The sequence below is a fragment of the Parasteatoda tepidariorum genome, chromosome 6 (genome assembly GCF_982258835.1).
Source record: "Parasteatoda tepidariorum strain Cologne lab strain chromosome 6, Ptep-v5.0, whole genome shotgun sequence".
NCBI lineage: Eukaryota > Metazoa > Arthropoda > Arachnida > Araneae > Theridiidae > Parasteatoda > Parasteatoda tepidariorum.
The window spans coordinates 42,410,824-42,435,443 of record NC_141760.1 but is presented as its reverse complement, the minus strand read 5'-3'; the positions used below and the strand labels follow the sequence as shown (position 1 = coordinate 42,435,443).

Here is a 24,620-nt window from a genome sequence, read left to right as displayed (position 1 = left end):
TCAAAAATGCATTTAAATCACTTCTAAAATTAGGAAAGTGTTAATGATAAAAATGCATGGGTATAAAAAAAAATTTTAAAAAGTTTTTTTTTTCTATTAGCATCATTCAGACAAATTTTATACCGAAATAAATCTTCTGGAGATAAATATTTCTATGTTCTATTTTTAACATCTTCTCATGAAACAGAAGCATTAGAATGTTATTCTACAATTATAATAATATAAAAAAAGAGCTAAAGGGCTTTCTGTTCATTAATTCTGAAAACCATGAAAAACAAATTTCTCATCTTTCTAAGGAGAAAGAGGAATAAGATTAACTGAGGAACTCAATAGAATTTTAAAAGCCACTGGTTTATAAATCAGCATGAAAAATTTGTAATAGATTAATAATTTAATCTCCAAGAATTAATCCCTACTCAAACATGGACAGAACAAGCAGTAAGATCATTCAAGAAAAGTTTTATTAATTGAAATTCAAAAATGCATTTAAATCACTTCTAAAATTAGGAAAGTGCTAATGATAAAAATGCATGGGTATAAAAAAAAATTTTAAAAGTTTTTTTTTCCCATTAGCATCATTCAGACAAATTTTATACCGAAATAAATCTTTTGGAGATAAATATTTCCATGTTCTATTTTTAACATCTTCTCATGAAACAGAAGCATTAGAATGTTATTCTACAATTATAATAATATAAAAAAAAGAGCTAAAGGGCTTTCTGTTCATTAATTCTGAAAACCATGAAAAACAAATTTCTCATCTTTCTAAGGAGAAAGAGGAATAAGATTAACTGAGGAACTCAATAGAATTTTAAAAGCCACTGGTTTATAAATCAGCATGAAAAATTTGTAATAGATTAATAATTTAATCTCCAAGAATTAATCCCTACTCAAACATGGACAGAACAAGCAGTAAGATCATTCAAGAAAAGTTTTATTAATTGAAATTCAAAAATGCATTTAAATCACTTCTAAAATTAGGAAAGTGTTAATGATAAAAATGCATGGGTATAAAAAAAAATTTTAAAAAGTTTTTTTTTTCTATTAGCATCATTCAGACAAATTTTATACCGAAATAAATCTTTTGGAGATAAATATTTCTATGTTCTATTTTTAACATCTTCTCATGAAACAGAAGCATTAGAATGTTATTCTACAATTATAATAATATAAAAAAAAAGAGCTAAAGGGCTTTCTGTTCATTAATTCCGAAAACCATGAAAAACAAATTTCTCATCTTTCTAAGGAGAAAGAGGAATAAGATTAACTGAGGAACTCAATAGAATTTTAAAAGCCACTGGTTTATAAATCAGCATGAAAAATTTGTAATAGATTAATAATTTAATCTCCAAGAATTAATCCCTACTCAAACATGGACAGAACAAGCAGTAAGATCATTCAAGAAAAGTTTTATTAATTGAAATTCAAAAATGCATTTAAATAACTTCTAAAATTAGGAAAGTGTTAATGATAAAAATGCATGGGTATAAAAAAAATTTTAAAAAAGTTTTTTTTTTTATTAGCATCATAGCATATGAAAGAGAGATTCATATCTTTTCTAACATTAAACAAATTGGGTTATCAAAGCTTGTGACTTAGATGTTCCTCTGTAATTACCATACCATTCTTTTGGAAAAAATTCTTGAATGATCACAATTAAAAGTCATACACAATTGATATAAATTATTTTATATTAAAATTGGTATTGTTACAGTTTCTAAAATGAAAGCTCCAGAAATGAATATTTTAATTAAATCTTTTACAAGCCATATTTATTATTCTTACTCAGACTATTATAGTTTTACATTTTCTTCCCAAAAAATGACTGTGCATCATTAAAGAAACCATTTTGCAGTAGAAAAAAAAGAATGTCACTCTTGACGAAAAAAATTTATTACCTTTTTAGAAACTCTTTCATGAAACGGTAAGCTGTTGGGATGACAGTATATTTCTAAAAGAACTCTTTCACAAATCTGAAAAGCAAAAGTAAAATTGATTATAATCTGACAATAAACTGACCACTAAAAGTGAACCTGCATTGCATGAAAAAAAAGAAATTTTTTTCAACATTTGAATCCACTTGAAAAACATAGTTTTTTAAAAACTCTCTTTTATGTTTTCATTTTTAGTTTCAGGTCTGTTAAATTGTTTAGGTCAAGAATTGGTAAAACTTTCGACAGGTGATAAATTCTTCCTGCAGTGGTGAGGAAAAAATTTTAACTTGCATTTTTATCAGACGCAGAGTTCCAGTTGAAATTTCAACCAACAATAAACTCTATCCGGCAATGAAAATAATGATACAGTTAGCTTTCAATGATCAAGAAACAATTTTAACAAGCTTGTCATCAGACGCAGATATCCACTTGAAATTTAAAAACCTTAGCTAAGTTGGAAAAAAGTCGAAATTTTTACTGATAATAACAATATCACCAAATACAATGAACAATATGACCAAATACAAAAGCAATATCACTATGACAATATCAGCACAATATATTCTATTTATTGTAGTCAAGAAATGCTTGAAACTAATATTTTATCTAACACAAATTTTCAGTTGAAATTTGAGCACTCTAACCATTCTGAAAGTGGTTAAAAGTTTGATTGATGACAAGTTCTATTTGTAATAGTCAGGAAACTATTCAAACTTATATTGTCATCAGAAACTGAGCTTCAGTTGAGATTTGAGTTCTCTTGAAATGAGGCGAAATTTCAAACATAAGATTCCACATCCTCTACACAAGTAAGCAAGTTAGAAACATGATAATAAGAGTAATAATTAATATACTTACTAGCAATTCTTTGCCTTTCAATCCCATAGTTTGCCTCTTGCCTTCCTCAGGTGGAGGCTCTCTTAAAGCATCTTTACAAAGTGCACAAGTCCAATCTTCCTCACTTTAAATAAATAAGAAAAATAAAAGCAAAGAAAATTACATTATGACTCATTTTTAAAAAACACACATACACAAATATTAATACACAGTACAAAATTTTAAAACTCTTAAAAAAAATTAAAGCAAACATTTAACCCTTAAAATAATTATTATTTTTATTTTAGATCCTGTTCTTTTGATTTGCAGAGCTCTTTTTTAAACCCATTTATTAAGCAGAACCCATTAGCTTTATACTAATTTGCGAAAGTGTGTAATTATTTATACAGCAATATAAAAAAGCTAAGACACTTTTTTAAAAAAGCAGTTAGAAAAAAAGTTATTAGTACTAAAAATATGTTAAATGCAAAATAATGATCATATGTTTCTTAGCCAACTCATTGTTATGCTGCATTAAATAAAGATCAGTTAAAAAATGAATGGTGAAAAAGTTTAGTTTTGAAGTCTTTGAATCATATATTTTAAATAATTTCTTAATCTATATCACTCGAAAGGAAGTAACTACATTACAATCATTAGACAATAGTCATGTCCGACTATTAGACTACATCTATTCAATTGATCTAAAAATTCCTACTTCTTGAAATGATCGATATGATCAATACCTTACAATTTTAAATTCTATTAAAGTTTCTTACCCCTACTAATGAATTGTTCAAGGTTCAAATCATGTATAAATATTGCACTAAAATTACAAGTGTTAACTTCTGATTTTCAAATTATCTTCTCATTTTCATATATATCCTAAATACAGTAATGACATTCAGGATATATATGAAAGAATCGAAAAAATTCAATGGCTAACAAAATATACAGAAGGAAATAAATGTCAACATGTTTCAACGAAAAATTAAAAAAAAATTATTTTAATTTTTCATTAGCAATTTTACATATTATATTTCAAACCACTTTTGTTTCTTCTCATTCACATCAGGCAAGTCTTGAGAATGGGCACCTTAATCAAGTAATTCTTACCACTTCAGTTTCCAGGTATTATTTATTTAATTACAATAGTGCTAGTTGGTGTTAGCCACAAAATTCTGCTAAGCTATACAGCTTGTTACTATTAAATTGAATATTAATTAGAGTATGTCGACAGTTCAGATGGCATTGTAGTGCATGCTCTTCTGCTTTTTCCGCACATTTCAAGCTAAATTGGAAATTGTATCAGGACCAGAAATAAACATTAAATGGGTCAATAAGCGTGAGAGTGAGTAAGCAAGAAGATCAGAGTGAGTAAGGAAAGACGGCAAGCATAAGAAAAAGTTGCAATTATTCGTTAGGATGGCTTTGAGACAAATATTTTGTTTCTGTATATTTCAGAGATACTTTTACATATTAAAATTGCATTTTATTTTCATAGTAGAAAGATTAGTATAGTTAAGTGTTATTTCTAGAGACATTGTTAAAATAAGAAACTGAAACAATTTTTATTATAAAAGACCTATTGGTCTTTTTAAAGCTCAATAATAAATCAGTAGAAACTTTTTTAAGATTTTAATCAGAAGAATATTATGCACTTTCTACTCTAACTTTGCTTTCTTTAAAATAGTGTTTGTATGTATTACTTTGATAATTATTTTTAGGACTGAAGACGCAAAAATGATAAATTACCTATCTGATATATTGCCATTTGAAATAACAGCATTTCTAGCAAAATTAAATAGGATAAATTTGTTAAAACCTACTATTTTCCAGCTTATTAACACAGTTTAGAAAAACTTACTAGAACATTTAAAATAATTTAACATTTTTGGATACCTGTAGACAAGTCTCCTACTATTTCTTCTTCTTTTCGAAACACCTCCAGAAAGGCTATTATAAATTTTAACAAAGAGCGTAAAATACATGGATTCTTTACTTAAGGTTCAGATAAAAACAAAATATGAAACAGCTAAAATAATTTTCGAGTTATCTAAGATATGATTACTTATTAATTTACCAATCTTACATGAAACAGAAAAATGAACTTTCTTTCACTATGTATTTATATTCAGCACTGATCAGGGGATTTGCGATTTCATTGACAGGATAGTGAAGATAACTTTTTGTTGTTATATTTTTAAGTTTTGTGCTTGTCTAGCTTATTAACCTAGTTGTTTCCACTCCCCCCCCCCTTTTTTTTGATTAGTGGTACTTTTCCACATTTTAAATGGCTGAAGTCAAGAATGGTAATTGTAAATTTCTATTAACATTGATAATATTTTATAGAGGAAGCTGCCATTGGCCAAGTGGATAGAGCTTTTGGCTTCCAATGATTGGCCCAAGCTCAAATCCCAGCGATGGCTGGTTGATATGAATTCTGCTCTCAAATCGCACTGACCACAATACTGATGTCAAATATCCTCAGTGTGAGATATTGAAAGATTTACCCCGACCTGCCCCAATTTAGGGCATAGGGGTACTCAGTGGGATATATATCATGGGTTAAACTATCAAGGGTCTCACAGTTAATCCTTGCCACCGGGTTAACCGTGAGACGTTTTCGCAGTTTTCCTCTCCATGTAAAGCAAATGCAGGTTAGTTACATCAAAATCCCTTATACCAGAGTTGCCTTAGAAAAAAATGAACAATAGTTGCTTTTAGTAGCCTAAACTATGAAAATAGTTGCCTAAATAGGAACAAAACACTTACAATGGAACACTTACATAGTTTGTTGACAACCACTGAACCAACTTTTAAAAGTCACAAACTTTCAATTGTAGCAGCTACATTTATTTTATGAAAGATCCTTTATAAAACCTATGTTTATTTTAAGAATTTCTATTTCAGTGGTTGATTTTGTTGTTAAATTTGCATTATTCAATCAGTATGTCTTAGTTGAGCCATTCAAATAACAAAGATTAAAATTAAGAATAGGAAAGTATTAAATTTCATTTTATACAAAAAAAAAAATTCCTTAGAGTGTTTTAAATTTAATTTTGCTGATTGTACATCATAGTTTGTAGCTTTGGAAAAAAATTATTTGTTTTTTGCAACTACGTAACTTCATGCATATAAAAAAAAATTAATAATGCCCACAGTCTAAAAATAAATTATCATTGAGTAGACCATATTCTAAGATTACTTCACAATTCAGTAATAAAGCCAAAAAGCCAAGTGCTTTGCTTCTTAATACAACCAAAAAGGTAAAATTTACCTCTAAGAATAGTGTTTGGAGCTCTATCCTGCCAAAATTATTAAGCCACCTTTTAGAGCACTTTTTAAAATAATTTTGAGAATATTAGTTAAGAAAAAAGAAAGTAAAACTAAAAATTAAATGAAGAGAGCATTGAAAAAGGTCAGAAAATTTAATACATAATTATCTGTTTATAAATTCATAGCTACTTTTGAAGGTCCAAGCTGTAAAATTATTATTTGAGCTGAAAAAAGTCTTTAGAATACATGATTCAATTTTCTTTAGGAAAAAAAAAAATATTTCAAATATAAACAATTTTATAGTTGGACAGATAATAATATTAAAGAAATACTGAAAACTGCAACTGAACTTAATGAATTTCTTTCAAAATCTTCAGATTAAAATTACTTTGGACTATAGAGCCTGAGCCAATCTCATTTCTAATACTTGTATAGGATATTAGTGAATTTTTTAAATTAGTTTAAACACAGCCAAGTTTTGCCAAAGTAATTTTGTAGTGATAGAACTTCAAACACTTTTGTTTAAATATGATAGCAATGTGGATTAAATTAACAAAATTATTTCTATGCAAGGAACTTAAATTTCCATTAGTAGCTGTAAATAAATACAAAATCTAATGCACAAATGCATTCTTCCAGTCATATTCTATTATTTAAGATAAAAATTCTAAATTGAAAAAAATAACCAGAATGCTTTTGTTAGTTCATAAAAAATGATTGTTTATATTTGAGCATTGCATTGAAACTTGAGGTAAGTAAGTACACTGAATATGTCGGCTGGTCTTCAAAGCACTGCAATATGTCGCAATATATTGCTCTTTATGTCAAATACATTGCATAAGATTAACACACATTGATATAAATATCAGCCATAAATTTTTAGTCATTGTCTGAAATAATTGTCTTCATACAGTTTTTTATTTTATTTTAAAAATAATGTAATGTTTTTCATTGAATAAAATAATTTGGGGATCCATCAAAATATCATAAATGGGCCCATGTTAAAGAATTGATCTTCCACCTATTTTTGATCATATGATGATCAAATCCTAATGATTGAGTCAGGGACAGAAATTAAATGATTACAGCTTGCGATAAAATAAATATCATAAAATAATTAACAAAATGTATTAAAACAAAAATAATGAATTTAAATTTTATTTTTCTCTTAACCCTCATCAGCAAAGCAAAAAAAAGAAGAAAAAAAAGAGCAGAAAGGTTATTTTAAGAAAAATGTTAAGGAAGGAGTTTAAAGAAAGAAAATAGTTAGCTATAAGAAATATTATGGGAATCAACAGAATCATGTCAGTTCATAAAAAATAATAATATATAAATAAACAATCAAATCAAAAGTAGTAGTAATTAAAAGTACTAGAGTTACACTCACTCGGTAACTTGACTACTTATTGGTGGAATATGGCAGGCAAAGTGAAAGACTTTAGGACATTTACTACAACAAACAATAGTACCACCATCTTTACAGACAGCACAGTAATCATCATTAGGATCCGTCCTACAACTCTCTTCAAAAGTTTGACTTAGAGTAGCAGAATCGATTAAGGCAGTAGCAGAAGGAGCACTTGTTGTAGCAACATCATTACTGATATTAGCACCATTGTTCTTATCAGCATCATCACTATCATTATCTGAACTTTTTTCATCCAAACTAGGAGCTGATGATCCTTGAGATTTACTGTTCACAACACTAAAAAAAGAATCCAATGAAGGCAAACTGTCTGAGGAAGAGGAACTGAGCTTTCTGGTCACTTTTTTGTTTTTCGCTTCTGATGCAAAGAGACCGCTAAAAGGGACTGGAGATGGAGCTGCTTTGGGAGCGGAAGAAGTTTCTGATACACTTAAAGTTTCTTCGGAAGAACTAAGAAGAGTTTTGCACAATTCTGGAAACCTATCAGGTAGGTCAACTTTTGATGCATTTCCCACAGATGAAGTTTCAGTTTTGGGAATATTGAGGGATGCAGGTTGATTACTTATATATTGTCGTAATACCTAAAATTAAATAAATGCACATGCAATGCAAATTTCCATCAGGATCAAAAACGAAAGATTTGACATACATACAGTTAACTTACACTTACGAACACTCAGATCTAAAACAATCAAAGAAAAGCTTTGATCCACCAGAATTGCCACTTAAAACAACTTTAGAGCATATTTGCTTTTATGTTTAATAATTTTTATTACAACTGATTCAAGTACAGAATTTCTGATTCAACTACAGAAATTTATCCCTTAATCTTAACATTTTTATATAAGCTGTTATTTATCTTCAGACATGGAGGGAATTTAATTTTCAATTTATAAATTATTAAATTATTTCCTCTCGTTTAATAAATAAATGATATAATAAACTGTCATATTTGCACCCTATTTAAAAAAAAAAAAATTATAATTATAATAATACATTTTCATTCAAATAGAAAAAATTAATAAGCTCCATGTGTTTTTCTGTTTTATTCAAGGATAGCTTATTTTTTAAAATTAAATAAAATATAATTTTTGAAAAAATTTTTCTCTCTTCTCAATTTTCTTATTTTTAAAATTTTAAACCAAATTTTGTAAAATAAAAAAAAATTATTAATATTAAACCAATTAATAAATAGATTTAAAGCACTTTAGAATAAATAAATGTAACAAGTTTTTCATAATTTTAAAATTATATGTGGTATAAATTTTTAATTATATAATTATTTCCATTTTCTACCTGATAAAATTTCCTTGGGACATTCATGTTCAAGGAGAATAAGAATACAATACAATACAATACGCTTTTTGTTAATGAATTCAGCAAAAATGTAAATTAGAGTGTATCTCAAGTTTAATAGAAATTTTTACATTATGTTAATTTAAATATTTTAATGCTAATAACCTATCAAAATTTAAAATAAACCAAAAAATAATTTATAAAATTTAAAATGTGACTTTTTACTGTAAATACTGCTTTTTTTAAAAAAAAATGCTCTTTGAGTTATTTTTTGGTAAATATTGAACACATTAAAAACTTTTTCTAAGATTAAAAAAAAATATTAAAACACTTAGATTAACATAATGTAAAAATTCCTTTAAATCTAAGCTACATTCTTCATCTAGAGTCGTGTGATATTTCTAAAATTATTGGCAATGACCAACCAATAATGATTGCTTTTTGATTTTGCAACACTATGTTTTATTGTCTATGTCACTATGTCTATGCTTTATCTTTTTTTTTTTAATTATTATTATATTCCTATAATCTCTTAAAATGTGTACCTTAATTAATTAGAAATCTCAGAGAAAACTAAACAAATTATTTTAATGTAAATCAATAATCTTTTGAAAGTTCAAAACTTTTTGTAATCTTTTGAAAGTTCAAAACCTATTGTAATCTTTTAAAAATCCAAAACTTTGAAAATAAACTTTTGTAAATAATTCCTTAAAAGGCATCTCACCAGTGGCTTTCTAAATCAACAACTTTTATATTTTAAAACACATTTCATTCTTAGTGTAATAGAAATAATTTTAAGCTTCGCAAATGTACATGCAGAAAAAAGTTATGCATAAATTTTATTAACAATTTATAACTACAGTACGGAACCCGTTATCCGGAAATCAGAAAACCGGAAAACCAAAAAACCGGAACAAAATTCGATATATTTTCTCGCCATTTTTAAAAAAAAAATTTTTTTTTTGCTCGTAAGATTTTACGATTTTTCTTCCTTTTTTTATAGATGTTTACCTTACCATCATTTTGGAAATAATCATTAGTGTATTACTTCATCGTTTTTTCTTATTTCTAAGATTATTTCCAAATTTTTTTTTTTTTTAGTTAGGTTTAACAATAAAAAAACGGCTTTTTGTAGCGATTCAGAAAACCGGAAAAATCAGTTATCCGGAATAACGATGGTCCCGACCGTTCCGGATAATCGGTTCCCTACTGTATTACATAAATAAATGTAAAGCATTAATAAGTTTCTTTGAATCAAGAGAAATCTAAAAATTATATTTTGCTAAAATAATAATAATAAAGCATGATAAATCAAAAGTAGTGTAGAGTAAAGTAAAGAAAAATAATTTTCCAGAAACAAAAGCTTAAAATTTCATATTAAACTCAATAATGTAAAATGTGCTTAATAGAAAAAGTTTTTTTTGTAATTTTCAGAAAATTAGCTTTAGAAGATACAGAAATATAAAATTTATAGAAGCAACCATCACAAACTTAAATTAATGTTCTTTATTTACAACAGACTGTGATCTGTCATCAAACCTAGAAATTTGGCTATTTAACAAACTGGTATTTTTTTTTTAACACTTTGCATTCGAATGTCACCTTTACTACCACATCAAAAGTGAACACTCTAAAATTAAAAAATTTTATATCTTAATAATAAGTAACCACACATGAATTTTAAAAATTACGTAAAAGTACTGTATTATGTATTTTAATTGATTTAGTGCTTACATTAGTTCAAACAGCATTTTAAAGTACTCGGAGTGTAAAGGGTTAAAAAGATGTACAGTTCTAGTTTGAAAGCCATTTTCATTATTTTGTAAAACAATCATTTAAAAAAAATTGAAAACTTAATTGGAGAGTAAGTAATTTTAAAAAGACCTCGTTTGTGTACACAATAATTTAAAAATTTAAAGTATTAAAATGTGCATACATTGATGGTATTCGGATTAGCAGCAGTTGATGGAGGTTGAGATGTCAAAAATACATTTTTAGTTTGAATATGAGCAGCATATGTAGGTGGAGCATTTCTAGGAACTGTGCTGAATACCTAAAAATAATCAGTCAATATATATATATATATATATATATATATATATATATATATATATATATATATATATATATATATATATATATATAAATATATATATATATATATATATATATATATATATATATATATATATATAATATATATATATATATATATATATATATATATATATATATATATATATATATATATATATATATATATATATATATATATATATATAAAGTTTAACCTGCTTATCTCAAACCTCTTTATCTCGAAAACCTCTATATCTCAACATTTTGAAAATCCCTTACATTTACTGTCTAAAATTAATGAATTTCCCATGGTCATGTCGAATTTTTTTTTTTAAAACATCCGTTTCTCGAATTTCTAATAATAGAGTCCAAATGTCAAAACTTTCTTTATCAGTAGAACTTGCAGACAGAGATAAATTTCGTGAACCCACAGGAAGTAGGGATGAACAGGTTGGGGGTGTTTCTTGGAATTTCAATCACTATCCCTGCACTTCTTTAACTAGAAAAGAATACAATGATTCTGGCAGTAAGTGAGGGGTAAATGAGTAGTGATCACCAGGGGTTAGCTTTTCAACATAGATAAGAAAGCTAAGAATAGAAATTCATTTTCACCTCAAAATTGCAACCAATGGATCAAAGGATAATCAAGAGTTTTAAAGTGAACCGTTGGTACGCAAACTTGTAGATGTCATCAATGAAAAAAGTTCTCTTCCAAAAATATATGCTATCAGAATTACTGTTTAGCCTGGAGAAATGTGTCTCTAAAAACTATACATAATGGTTTTATAAAGCTGGTTTTAAGAATAGCTGTGAAGATGATGAACAAGAGGTTGAAGGCATCAGTAAAGAAGAAGAAACTGTTGACGCTGAAAATGCAGTGCCAAATTTGTCATAATGGAATGCAATAAAATCTGGATTTAATGTTGACATCGATTTTGAAGATTTTCACAAGTGGACAAATGCGGAAATCATAGATAATGTCAAAGGAATATCAGATGAAGAGGAAGAAGCCGAAGATCATATTAATGAACCAAAACTGAATGCAAAAGGGGTAGAAAAAGTTGCAGAATTCTTATAAACTATTCTTGAATTCCAGAAAAATGCTGGCTATGAGGGATTTGCACTCTTTCTAACCTTACAAGATTAATCGAAACAAATAAGGCTATACGTCAAAAATCTTTGAAAAATTATTTTCAGTCTTAAATGTATGTTAAAAAAATGTTATGTAAATAGATGTATGTGGTATAATTAATTTAAAGAAATGCCTGTTTTTTCTTCTACTGAAAACAATTAAAGCACTTTTAATAGAATTTCTTAATTAAATGTAATTTTTTAAAGTACATGTATAACTCGAAACCTCTTTATCTCACATTTTTTGCCTTTCCCTTGAGATTCGATATAAACAGGTTCGACTAGTATATATATATATATAATTTTCAAAAGATGTAACAAAGTCATAATTTAGTCAACAAGAGTCCTCAAAATATAATTGATGTGAAAAGTATAAGTGGTGTACAGCATATTAAAGATCTACTAATATTTTTTGCCTCAAATATAATGGAAATACAAGTAATTGGAATCAGATAAATCTTAAGAAAAGTAATATTTGCTAAAGAAATATTTATAAATATAAATAATATTTTGAAGAGTTATTACAACTAATTACTAGTATCAGATTTATCTCAGAAATAAACAGCATTTATTCAAAAGTAAAGCCAGGAGTAAAATTTTCCTAATAAAAAAAATTTCTAATAATGAAATTTTTCTTTTAATTATAGAGTTAATTTATAGCTTCACTTAAAATGTGGCTTTTAATTTTCCTTAGCAAAAGTGTTTCGATAAACACTATTGAAGGCTATAATAAATTCAACTCTTGTTAAAAAGTTTTCAATTACATTCTACGTCTGTAATATTTATTATTCCAAGCGTGCACATATTAGATACAGTGATATTATACAAATTATTCAGTTATTTTGAGCTACCTAAGGCATCATTTATATTGTAATACGTATTTAAATTATTAAGTAGAGTAAAAAAGAATGGTTATAAAAATTGTAAACTTACAGATTGAATAGTTGGATTAGATGCTATAACATTCAATGTACTCGCACTACTTGGGACTACAACAGTTGCACTAAAATAAAATGAAGCATGTAATGCTAAATCTTTCAGACACATAATGTTTTAAAAAATATTTGTTCTATTGAAAAAAATTAATAGAGTTCCCTTTTTTTAAATTATATATGCGTTTCTTAAATATTCTTACTTGGATAATATGATAGAGAATGTGGAGATTAAACTATTTAAAATCTAACTTATTAAAAAAATTCAGAGAAAAAGAAAATAATTAAATATTATTCCAGGCTATGATGAATGCAAGATTAAAAAAAAAGTTTTTTTTTAAATTTAAATTAGCTTTTTTATTTATTATTTTTTTTGTGTGGATAATTTAGAAGAAAGGTTCACTAATATTTTAAGTCCCAAATAAAAAGTTAACTTAATCATAATAAAATTTAAAATTTTATATAAGTAAAAAATATTTAAAGCAATACCTTTTTTTTCAATTACTACTTTTGACTTTAAAAATACTCGAGAATAACGATTGCGAAAATTTTGCTTACGAAAATAGCATTCATTTATTCTCTGATCCATATTTTCATGCACTTTACTTATCAAAATAGCAATTTATAGAATTAAATATGCAAGATAGTAAGTAATAACTTAGTAAGAGCAATAAATAGTAAACATTAAACTCCACATTTTTTATTTAATTTCTTAAAAATTGGAAAGAAGTCAGTAACAGTTTCTAAAATGTTTTTATGTCCACTTGCTTATTTTATAAATATGAAAAATAAAAGGGGGAAAAAATCTCCCTCAGTACAACAATATTTTCACTTATGATTTAATTTGAATTGATATGGCGTATCTGGATTAAACTATACTAGAAGAGTATATAGAAATAAAGGTAGCAAGACACTTACGTTTGAGTAGGTGTGTTTGGCTGTAATCTTACAATAAAGGAAGACTGGGGATTCAAAACATCTAGAAATAAACGACACATTTAAAAATTTATAATGCAATTCAAAGTTTTAATAAGAAGCCCTTTATAGGAAGATTAGAAGCAAAAAACAGAATTCACGAACATAGATCTTAGCATAGATCTTTCTTTTTCTAGAGCAGGGGTGATTGTGAGCCTATGTCAAAATTCCAGAAAATTTCTTGTTAAAAAAAAAAAAAAAAAAAAACAGTTTAAATTGAAAAATTAGAAAAAAATTTAAACAAGTTTTTATTCCCTTTTTCTCAACATTTCTTAGTTTACTTAAAATATATTTAAAATTTTACACATACCTATGATGACCTGGAGAAGTAGGTAATTAAAATTTAGAAATATGTCTTTCTTTCTTGAGTTTATGATTATAACAACTATTTACTGATAAAAAATGAATATTAATCATGAATATAAGCTTATAAAGTATCTCTCTGGCTCTCCCTTACAAACGAATAAAATAAACTGTGTTTTTAAGTTCCACCTTTGAAAATTTGATTTCCGAAAACTTTGTGATCAATGATTTTTTGAAACGTCTGGACCTGTCTCCGGAAACATCCAGATCACTGTTAGCGAAAATTCCGGAAATCCGGATTTTTTCCAGAGCACAATCAGCCCTGCTAGAGTAAAAAATCTATGATAAAAATATGAAAAGAATATTTCGAACGATAACATGAACACGTTATTTTAGTTTTTTTAATGCCAAATAGACAAATTAAGTTTTACTTTTTAAAAATAAATTTTAAAAAAGAAACGTTTAGGTAACAAGCAAAATAAGGAAGTTTAATATCTTTGTTAAATCCTGAATAACCACACACTGCACTAACAGCATACTCAGAACAGGTGCCATACCAGAAATAATTTAAAACTGAATAATTTAATTTTGATCTGGACAAGGACAAACCACAGGAACTGAGAAAGAAGTAATAAAATTTTAAAGAATTTCTGAAATAGGATCAGCCAAATCACCAACCCACCTCTTTTGCATGAACCACAAATCTGCAACAATTAATGGTGACAATTGATTATTGGTTTACTTAAACACTAAGAGTGTGGAAACAATAAATTGAGCTGTTTTTTCTAAGCCCTTACAAAGTAAAAAAATAATTCCAAATGTGATATAGTTAAATATTTGTTTCAAGAAAATTGTTAAAAATATTTTGTAAAATAATTAATAAACTTTATTTGCTACAGTGTACTTTAAATACAGATGTATTACAAATCTAATAGGATCAGCACTTCTATCAGAAAGAAAAAGATCTACAAGACACACTGAAATTAGTGAATAATCCCCACTTTATAACTATCAAGTATTTAATATTACAGTTCACTTTAATAGGAAAACACAACAAAGTTTTTAAAAAATTGTTCATTGTTAGAAATTATGTAAAATTTGTTCATAAAAGTTGCTAATAAGGTTTTGTATTAATTAGGACAGAAACTTTCAATAATTATAATTTTTGTAGTGACCTTTAGAAAAATTTAGAGAAACATTTGGCGAAAATTATTCACCAAATCTACAGGGTGTCCTAGTTAAACATCTAAGAGGGGTAAGGAATGCGGTGCAGAGTCAGAAAAGTGGTAGATAGTGTTAGGTGAAAACTCTTGACCTTGATCATTTCAGAATTCCATGCTGTGATAGATGCAAGATCTGCATTATAGTCATGAGAAATTTCAAACACTTCTTTGATCTATGTTCCGTTTTTTAAATTGATTAAAAAATTTACAAAATTTTGTAAATGTATTATAAAAAGACACACTCTTTCTTTTTCTTTATACCATTCCTCTGTACACCACCGATTAGGAAAGCATTTCCGATTCTGAATTGCTATACAATTTCAAGTTGCCAGGATGCACACTTCCCCTGTTATAAATTCTGAAATATTTAACACAGACACCCTGCATTTACTTTTTCAACAATGATATTATAGGCATAGTTTTATCTTTCAAAAACAGAGTTTTTCCCTTTTCTTTAATGTTAATGTGATGCCCGGTGCCTGAGTTGTAGCGCTTCGCACTCCCGTGCCACAGGTCCTGTCATTATGTTCTGTAGCAATCACGGTAAGCTTTTAATTCTTTGCTATTAAATTAAATCACGAGAGGAAAAAATATATATTTTTTTTAATTTATTAAAATTTATTCAAAAAATATATAATTAACTAAAATTGACGTCCGGTGGCTGAGCGGTAGCGCTTAGCGCTGTCGTGCCACAGGTCCCTGGTTCGATCCTCGGGCCGGGCAAGGTTGACTCAGCCTTTCATCCTTCATTGGGTCGATAAATTAGTATCAAGCGCGCTTGGGAACTAAACACTGGGGAGTTCCGCGTTCGGCTGACCACCTGACCAGAACATCTGCTCCTGCACCCCAGAGCCCTAAGTAAAGAAAACTGAGTTGGGCACAGTAGGCCCTGGCCCTCTATGGGCTGTCGAGCCACTGAGTTTAGTTTAGTTTAATGTTAATGTGGTTGCATGTTACAGATAATCACCCTACAGATCAGGGCATAAAACTTTTACTCGCCATTTCCGACTGAATACTTAGGGCTGGTAAATAAACTCTGTCTTGTAAATTGTTTCTAATCAAAATGCCATATTTTCTCCAGAGTTGAAAGTCTCCGTTTACAATCAGGTTACAACTTCGACAAATCTTATGGAGCTCCCTCCCGCATTAAGAGAATTTGACTTAGAGCTATTAACTGACAAATAAGCTCTAAAGGTTTGGTAATTTCTCTTATTTTAATGATGTTAAATGATATATGGATTATATAAGAACTATTGAAACTTATTTTGAGATAATATTTTTTAATAAATGTGTTTCAAATTTTCAGTCTTTTATGGTTTTGATCATTACACCTTTTAACATTTCAAAAATTGTTCATGTTTTTCATGCCAATAGAGGGGAACAAACATTTTTGTCAATCTAGTAACTTTAGAATTGAAATTTCATATCCTGCTATAAATCATGCATACATCACAAACATGAACAAAAAACTAACTTAGTAAATTAAAAGTCAAAATAACTGTTAATTACACATTAATTTATTTATTCAAAATAACATTAATTTATTTAGATACATTAAAACTTTCTTAAAAGTATTCACTAATTCTAACATAATGGCACTCTTATATCTGTAAACTATGATCAATCAATAAGATATTTGAATTCTAAGTCTACGAGGAGCATAATAAATCATATTCAACTTCTTTAGAACGAAAAATGCTTTGCTTTTGGCAACCAAAAACTGAAATAATTTCCCTGCTTCTCAAATCAAGAGAACTAGTAACATAACCTAAAAAGAGGGGACTCCAAATTAAAATAAACAAATAATTCAAATAATTTAATGAAAGTAAAATATTTATCTGATCCCTTAATAAGATTGACAATTTTCATCAAATAAATAAATACAGTATATTCTCTATATCTTAAAGTTGAAGAGACTCTAAAAAAATTTCGAGATAAGCTCAGAACCAAATATGTTCTAAAAAGTAGAGGTCATGAAACATAAGGATAAGTACTAATAAACATGTATGTAATAAGTCAACATAATTTTATTTTTAAAAGTAACACAAAATAATTATGCATCAAACAGAAAAAGAATTGGCTAACAATAAACTTCGTTAGATTTTATTAAGAAAACCCCACCATCCTGCCCAGCCATCATTTTCGAAATTGCTCATCAATCAATCTTTTATTCAAAAAATAGCCACTGCTTTTCATGTTTTCAGAGCATTCCATTGTGGAGTGCATCTTTTGTTTGGGACTCAGTAACTCCCCCCCCTCCCCAAAAAAAATTTCTTTTCTAGATAAATATTTACCATAATAAGGTTTTGAGAAAGGAAGAAAAAAAACTCTTTAACATAGGAATTCAAACTAACATTAAGAGGCTATGTTATGCCAAAGGGAACAATAATTTTTTGACATAATCAAGTTTTCGAGAGATATAGAGAGTATACTGTAATATGAAAATCTATCCGACAGATCAAAAGCTATCTAGGGCTATCTAAACGAACTAAATAAAATCCTTCTTTCCGTTTTTGTGTACATAATTCTGACCTTAATAATTCGGCAGAGTTCGCCAGTATAGGATGCATATTTCAAATGTGAGTTTCACAACTCAAAAATTTTACTAAGAGTGAAAATGCTCTTTAATTCTTTGCTTAATTGTTGTAGAAGGTTCTGCAACTTCTAAAAATTGAGCTTTGCTTAGAAATGAGATTATAGGCGCCAAAAACATTGAAAGCACACCTCACTGTTTTACAAATTCTGAATAAAAATTTATTTTAGTAAGTTTATAATAGAAATTTTAAAAAAAAAAAATTGCGATCTTGTATTTTTCTGATCTTGTATTACAATTTACTTTATATGTTGTTAATGAACAACTAGTCATCTTTTACATTTTTTGACGTAGCACTGTTAATTTAGAACTTGAAGCAAAAGCTTAAATATTTAACGCAACTTGCTACCAACCTAAGCAAGCATCAGTATTAAACTATCCTTGTGCCCCTCACACAAAGATACAAACAGAGCTCGTAACGTAATGAAACCAGTTGAACCTCTTTTACAGCATCGAATATCGACAACAAAGAAAACCACACAGTTAAAAGGTTCAGCCTCTTTTGAGTCAGTTGTCCATTTCCAAGCTTACAAAGAAATCAAGTCTGAAATTTTATCTTTTTGTATAATGATTTCCCTAGTGAAATGCAGAAGTGTCTGATTAACATCAGAAATGTTACACTAGCACTGCACTTTAGGGTTATAAATAAAGGAAAGAGGATTCGCAGATTGCATAAAATCAATTTTCATGAGAGCATTTAAAGTCAAGTGTGCAAAACAGATTCAATGCAAAGTACTACAATATTTAGTGGCAGAAAGAGAGAATAAAATAAGACTTTTTAGGATGACCGGTCGATGCTTATTTTACCGTAATCACTGTTTAAAACAAATGGCTATGAACAAATGGAATAAAAGTTTTTATGACGGATGTAAGAAACAATAATGGATCTGTCACGACTCAGGGCAAAGAAAAAGCATAAATCCCTAACAGAAGGAAGATTTCAGGAAAAATCGAAGAGTTACAAATCTTTATATCTGTGAAGCACCTCCTACAATTAAAAATTGTGTTACTCTGTACTGTTCTGTTCATATCCTTCTTATTGTACCTTGAAATTAAATGCTCTGATGTGAACAGGTTAATCAGTTATAAATAAGCGATCTGAGGTACTCTTCACACAATACTTCATAATCATAACTGATGCACTGCTATCGTTACTGTATTTCTGAGACTGTTACACATGCCACTTTTTACTAAGGCGTATTTCTTAAAAAAAATAAAAATTATTACTCGTAACACCTGGAACATCAACTTCCCATTAAACTTTTAAAGAGGGGACAAATGAAAGATAATGGGGATTTACATTGAAGATCTTCACATGAATTTGAAACTTATCCTCCGCAGCCTTCCTTCAAAAGGCTTATACATTTTAATATTCAGAAAAATCTGACTGGCATTTTAAATATGTTTTACTGAGTATTAGCTGTACTAAAAACGCAGGGGATGGATTATATGTATATTTTCATTAAATTAATGAATTTTATTATAATCGTTTATCCTAACAAAAATATTAAAGATCTAAAATTGGAAAGAAAATTTTTTACAATTTTTTTTTATAAAAAGGCGATGACCAACTAATATTGATTGGTATTCTGAATTTAAACACGGTAATAAAAATACTAATGATGCTGAACTCCATGGCTATCCAAAATTAGCAGTTGCTCCAGGCAACATCAACAAAGATCGTAAAATAGTTTCGAAAGTCTTTAATGAAATTGCACAAGATAGTTGACACCTTAAACATATCGGTGGACAGTGTGCTTAAAATTTTACATTAAACTTGAGCATGTACTAGTTGCATTTGATGAAACCGATGGTTAAATTGAATGAATCACGCTTTGAATTACTTCTCCACCCACCATGCTCTAGGGACCTGGCCCCTAGCAACTAACTGGCACTTTTCAGACCTCAAAAAGACATTCCAGGTAAAGAAATTTGGCTCAAATAAAAAAGTTATTGCTGAAACTGATGCCTATTTTAAAAGCGAAGACATGTCGTTCTTCAAAAAAGGCATTGAAAAGTTAGAGGAATGTTGGAATTAATGCATGTACTCTTAACGGGGAGTATGTTGACGAATAAAATCGAATTTCTAAAAAAAAAATTTCTTTTTCTGATCTTAACCAGTGATGCGTCAAATCAAATTACCCATGTTAAAATTTATTTTTACAGTCGCATGAGATTTGAGCATATTTGGAAAACTGTATTAGTTTAAATCAAAATCTGTATATTAACTTATTTAAGTATTTAGATCAATTCAATTTACGTAAAAAAAAATATTAAAAAATGACTATTTTTCAAATTTTTTTCCAATCCTACATAATTTGGGACCGCTCAGTGAAGTAGGAATTTTTCTCCATTCACCCAAGTTTCTTTAGAAAAGAGTTTGAATCCGTTGAAAATAATGTGTATTATACTTAAAATAAATATTTGGATACACATTAAATCTACTTTACATCAGTCTGCTTTAACTAATAAGCAAAGCACAAACAAAATAATTCAAAAGAACTGAAATAATAAAATGAAAAATAAAACTAAACAGTGCTTTAAAGGCCAGAAAATTAAGACAAATAGAAATAATAGCCCATATAAATTAATATTTAAAAATCATACACAAATTTTGAAAGAAAAAGCAGACTGACTTTAAAGCAGAAAATGGCATGGTTCCAAAGTTTAAAGGCAAAATGAAAACTGAAGTGTGTTTAAAATACCAGAAATCATAGAACACCATATTTCATGCATAACTTTATTTCCATATTAAAAGATACATTTTTCTTTCAGTGAAATTTAGATAATGCATAGTAAAATGAATATCATTGTAAAAACAATTGAAGCACAAAGTATACAACATCTATCTATATAACATGAAGACTGATCAGAAGAATCACAAAAAGTTTTTAAAAAAAATTACAATACAATAAGCCATAAAGTGAACATACGAGATACGATGAATTAAAATTTATTAGGACCACACCAGTTTCCGCTATAAAGACAGTACCACTTGAACCATACACATTATAAAATTAGAGTGCTTGCTGGCATAAAATTAAGACACCGAAGTTCCTGTTGTTATTTGTTTCTGAAAATTGAAAATATCAGAAAAAGCTAATTTTCCTGGCTTATGTGTTGTTTTTAAAAACATCAGTAAATTATTTAAATAATAGTACACAGTTGAACGGTAAAAAAGAGATGAAAATCTATTTTTAAAATAGAGACAACATCAAAATAGCAATATATTTTGAAAATAACACTTCAATAACAATAAGTAAATCAAATTTATTTTGTTAAACTTTTCTGGCAAGAACAAAAATATAAAAACAATTTAAATTAAAAAAAAGGGTAACAATTATCCCTTCTAGCTAAACTTGGATACATTATTTGAAAAAAAAATTTTAAAACAAAACAATATCTGTGCAACTAATAAAAAAGAACGGTTGAAGTACACTGTCCATTGTTACTAGAGATGAGATAAGCATGAAGGGAAAGAAAAATAATAATCCATGTCGGTTTCCTTTAAGGTATACAAACTCAGGATTTAAAAAGTTAGTTTACTCATTTCTAGTATCAATCAACTTTTTTTAAAAACAATATTTAATTTTTATGAAACTTCTTGCGAGAAGTTGTCAAAATTAGAATGATGAGGATCTTAGCATGGCTTTTAAGTTCAACTCTTCCTTGATAACATAAAAAATGAAAAGTATACACATTTACTATAATACTGTTACAGTTTTATTTTTACCATCATCAATGCTGTTAGAGGAGTTTAAAATTAAAACTATTTAAGTCTATCTTTAATTATTCTTCAGCAGATAGTTTATAGTCTATTAGTTTTGGTTAATAAGTGTTACAAGTAAATAAAATCAATTCTAACTTTAGAGGGTTGACACAAAATTAGCCAAGAACATTTTTAAATATTACATGAATTATAAAAATCAAGCTCAAATTTTTAAGAACTTATTGAAGTGTTAACTTTGACAGTTTGGCATACACAAAACCCAATTTAATTGATCTGTTTACTTTCTGACATAACAATTCAGTTTTCATCATGTTAAATGAGACAATGATTGACAGGGAAAAAATTGTCTCGAGCACAGAGAAACACAAAAGCCCTAAAAAGGTTAAAGCAGATTGCAATGCTAAGGTCAGATATAAATTTAGATAGCATTGCTGAATAAAAAAGGAAGTTTTAATTTTTCTCCAGTAAGTTATAATATGGGAAGATTATAAATAATGTGGAAGAGTTGATAAACAGGTTTTGCAAAATGTGGAAGAGTTAACATAAATGAGTGGAAGATATTCACTGTCACTTTTGTACGTGTTGTAATAAAAATCTATAATTTTTTGTTACATATATAGCTTGGAATATAACTTAAGAAAGTTAAGTCACTGATATGAAGGAGCAGTAACTTAAAAATATTACTAGTTTGTACGCATTTTTACAGGACCATTTACATATCTCTATTAGATTTTTTTTAAAAGTGAATTTAAAAGAAAAATTACAATACAGAGAATATGTTATGTCGTAATTATGATGAAATATGCTGTTTGGTAACTAAAACACCAACCAAACTATTAAACTAAAAATCAAAGAACAAAAACAGCATACCATTCATTTATATTGATTGCTGGTCTGGAAGACCACTGATTATTTTATGGTGCACTGTGTTAAATTTTAATGTTTTCGAACTAACGGACCATCATAAATATTGAACCCTGATAGATATAGGCAAATTAAAAATTAAGAAACTAATACAACAAAGTAAGCAAAACTGCTTACCTGTTCGTAAGTATTGTGCTTAAAAATTGAATTCTTAATAAACCAATTAAAAAAAAAATCAAAACTAAGTTTTCTTAACTAAGAAAAAAAATATTAACAAATCAAAATAAAACGATATTATCATTATTTTTTTAATAGACAATAATAGAAACATACAAAAATGCATTAGTATTTGAGCATCAAAAATGAAAAAAGGTAAATAAATGCATAATAGTTGGATGTATAACAAGTATCTAACAAAACAAAAAAAGGAACCTGGTCTGAATTATAATAAGTGTGAGATACTTTTCTAAGCATGAGACAAAAATAAATAAATAAATAAAGGGGATTAAAAAAACAGATAGGCAAATTTTGAAATCACAGCTCACCAACTCCTTCAAATGACAGATTATATATATAGTTGTGATGTTTTTTATGGAATTTCTTCTGAATGATTAAAGGATGATGACAAAATATAAGTAACATAAATAGCTATACAAACTATACAAGTAGAATCTTAAGTATTAAATACCATTTTTAATAAAATACCCATATGTAAAAGAGAGAGAGATACTGAAAAGAAGGCAAAAATAGTAATTAAAAAAATAAGATGAGTTATGGATGAAATACAGAGGATTAAAGATACATTATTAAAATATTTGCCAAAAAAGAAAGATTGAAAAAATTTTTATTCATCTAAAATTTGAAGTTAAAAGAAAGTAATTATATATATATATATAAAAGAGGTATTGAAAAGTTGATGAGTTAATGACAAAAATTAACAGTAGAAATATCTTTGATTAGATTTTGATTTTTGATCTAAGCTCTTAATGGCTAACATATTTCTCTAGTCACTTTTCCATGTTAATGATAATTAATAATAATTATTATTAACAGATATATTTAAGTCAATAAAATAACTGAAACAGTTATTTAATTGTCAATAATTATTATTTTATTGATTTCATTCTCTTTCCTAGTTTCCTTTTATAATAAAAAATAAAGTAGCATTATAGGACTGTCGCTTAATTATTTAAACATCTTATTTCTAAATTCTTAATTTCTAATCTGAAAAATTAGTTTAGAAAGAATTTAGAGAAAATTTCTTTCTAAATTGATTTTTCAGATTAAAATAACTATTAATTTTACAACACAATAAAAGCTCTTCCAGAAATTAATAAGGAAAATTTGTCCTATAATTCAATTCAAAATCAAAAAATGGATTCTGTGCAAAGAATCAAAAAGAACTGATTTTCAAAGAAAAAATAGCATTATTAGTCTGAAAATGAGATTGAAATACAATAGCCAGTTTACTTTTTATATATTAACTTTTCATATATTTTCTAACTAACAAAAAATGCTTTAAAAAGAAAGATTTTTTTCTCATTTCAAAATTATGCATATTTTTCTAAATGGAAAAATTTATATTTAAATAAAATTTTATATCAAGTGTAACTTAAAATATTACAATTAAAGTTAAACTGGTATTCTCTCATCTATGTTATTCATGAAGGGAGACTTTTTACATGGATTTATTAAACAGCTACTTAGTAGCTTAAAAAAAACCTTTTAAATAATTTATTCTTGACTTTAAAAGGCAAAATGATTGAGAAAACCATGTCATAATTACTGCAATATTTTTATATGTAACTTTAAAGTAGTGAATGCAACTTTAATGTAATTTTATGAGTGAAAAAAGGAGTGGAAGAGAAAGAAACCCTACAATTGTCCACTTTACCCCCCCCCCCCCAAAAAAAAAAAAACAAAGTGCCTAGTTTTTAACATTAATTTTATTAAACAAAATAGATAATTTTTGCATAATGTTGTATAATTTTTTTTAACTACAGGGTTTATTATTTAGGTGTGAGCTCTCAAAAGCTATAAAA

At 27.4% G+C, this 24,620-nt stretch overlaps 1 protein-coding gene across 3 annotated transcripts in view; it reads right to left on the bottom strand.

The window, feature by feature from the left end:
- LOC107454413 (E3 ubiquitin-protein ligase TRIM33) overlaps positions 1 to 24,620 on the bottom strand; it is a 73,018-nt gene that overhangs the window by 10,360 nt on the left and 38,038 nt on the right. For 2 of the 3 annotated variants that reach the window (XM_043045458.3, XM_043045457.3), the window contains 6 exons: positions 13,809 to 13,869; positions 12,892 to 12,961; positions 10,688 to 10,804; positions 7,417 to 8,036; positions 2,793 to 2,895; positions 1,899 to 1,973 (listed from right to left, as the gene is read on the bottom strand). In XM_043045458.3, the coding sequence (XP_042901392.2) occupies positions 1,899 to 1,973; positions 2,793 to 2,895; positions 7,417 to 8,036; positions 10,688 to 10,804; positions 12,892 to 12,961; positions 13,809 to 13,869 (1,046 nt within the window). The remainder of the gene's footprint in view (positions 1 to 1,898; positions 1,974 to 2,792; positions 2,896 to 7,416; positions 8,037 to 10,687; positions 10,805 to 12,891; positions 12,962 to 13,808; positions 13,870 to 24,620) is intronic. The other variant, XM_016071605.5, reaches the window with a different exon arrangement.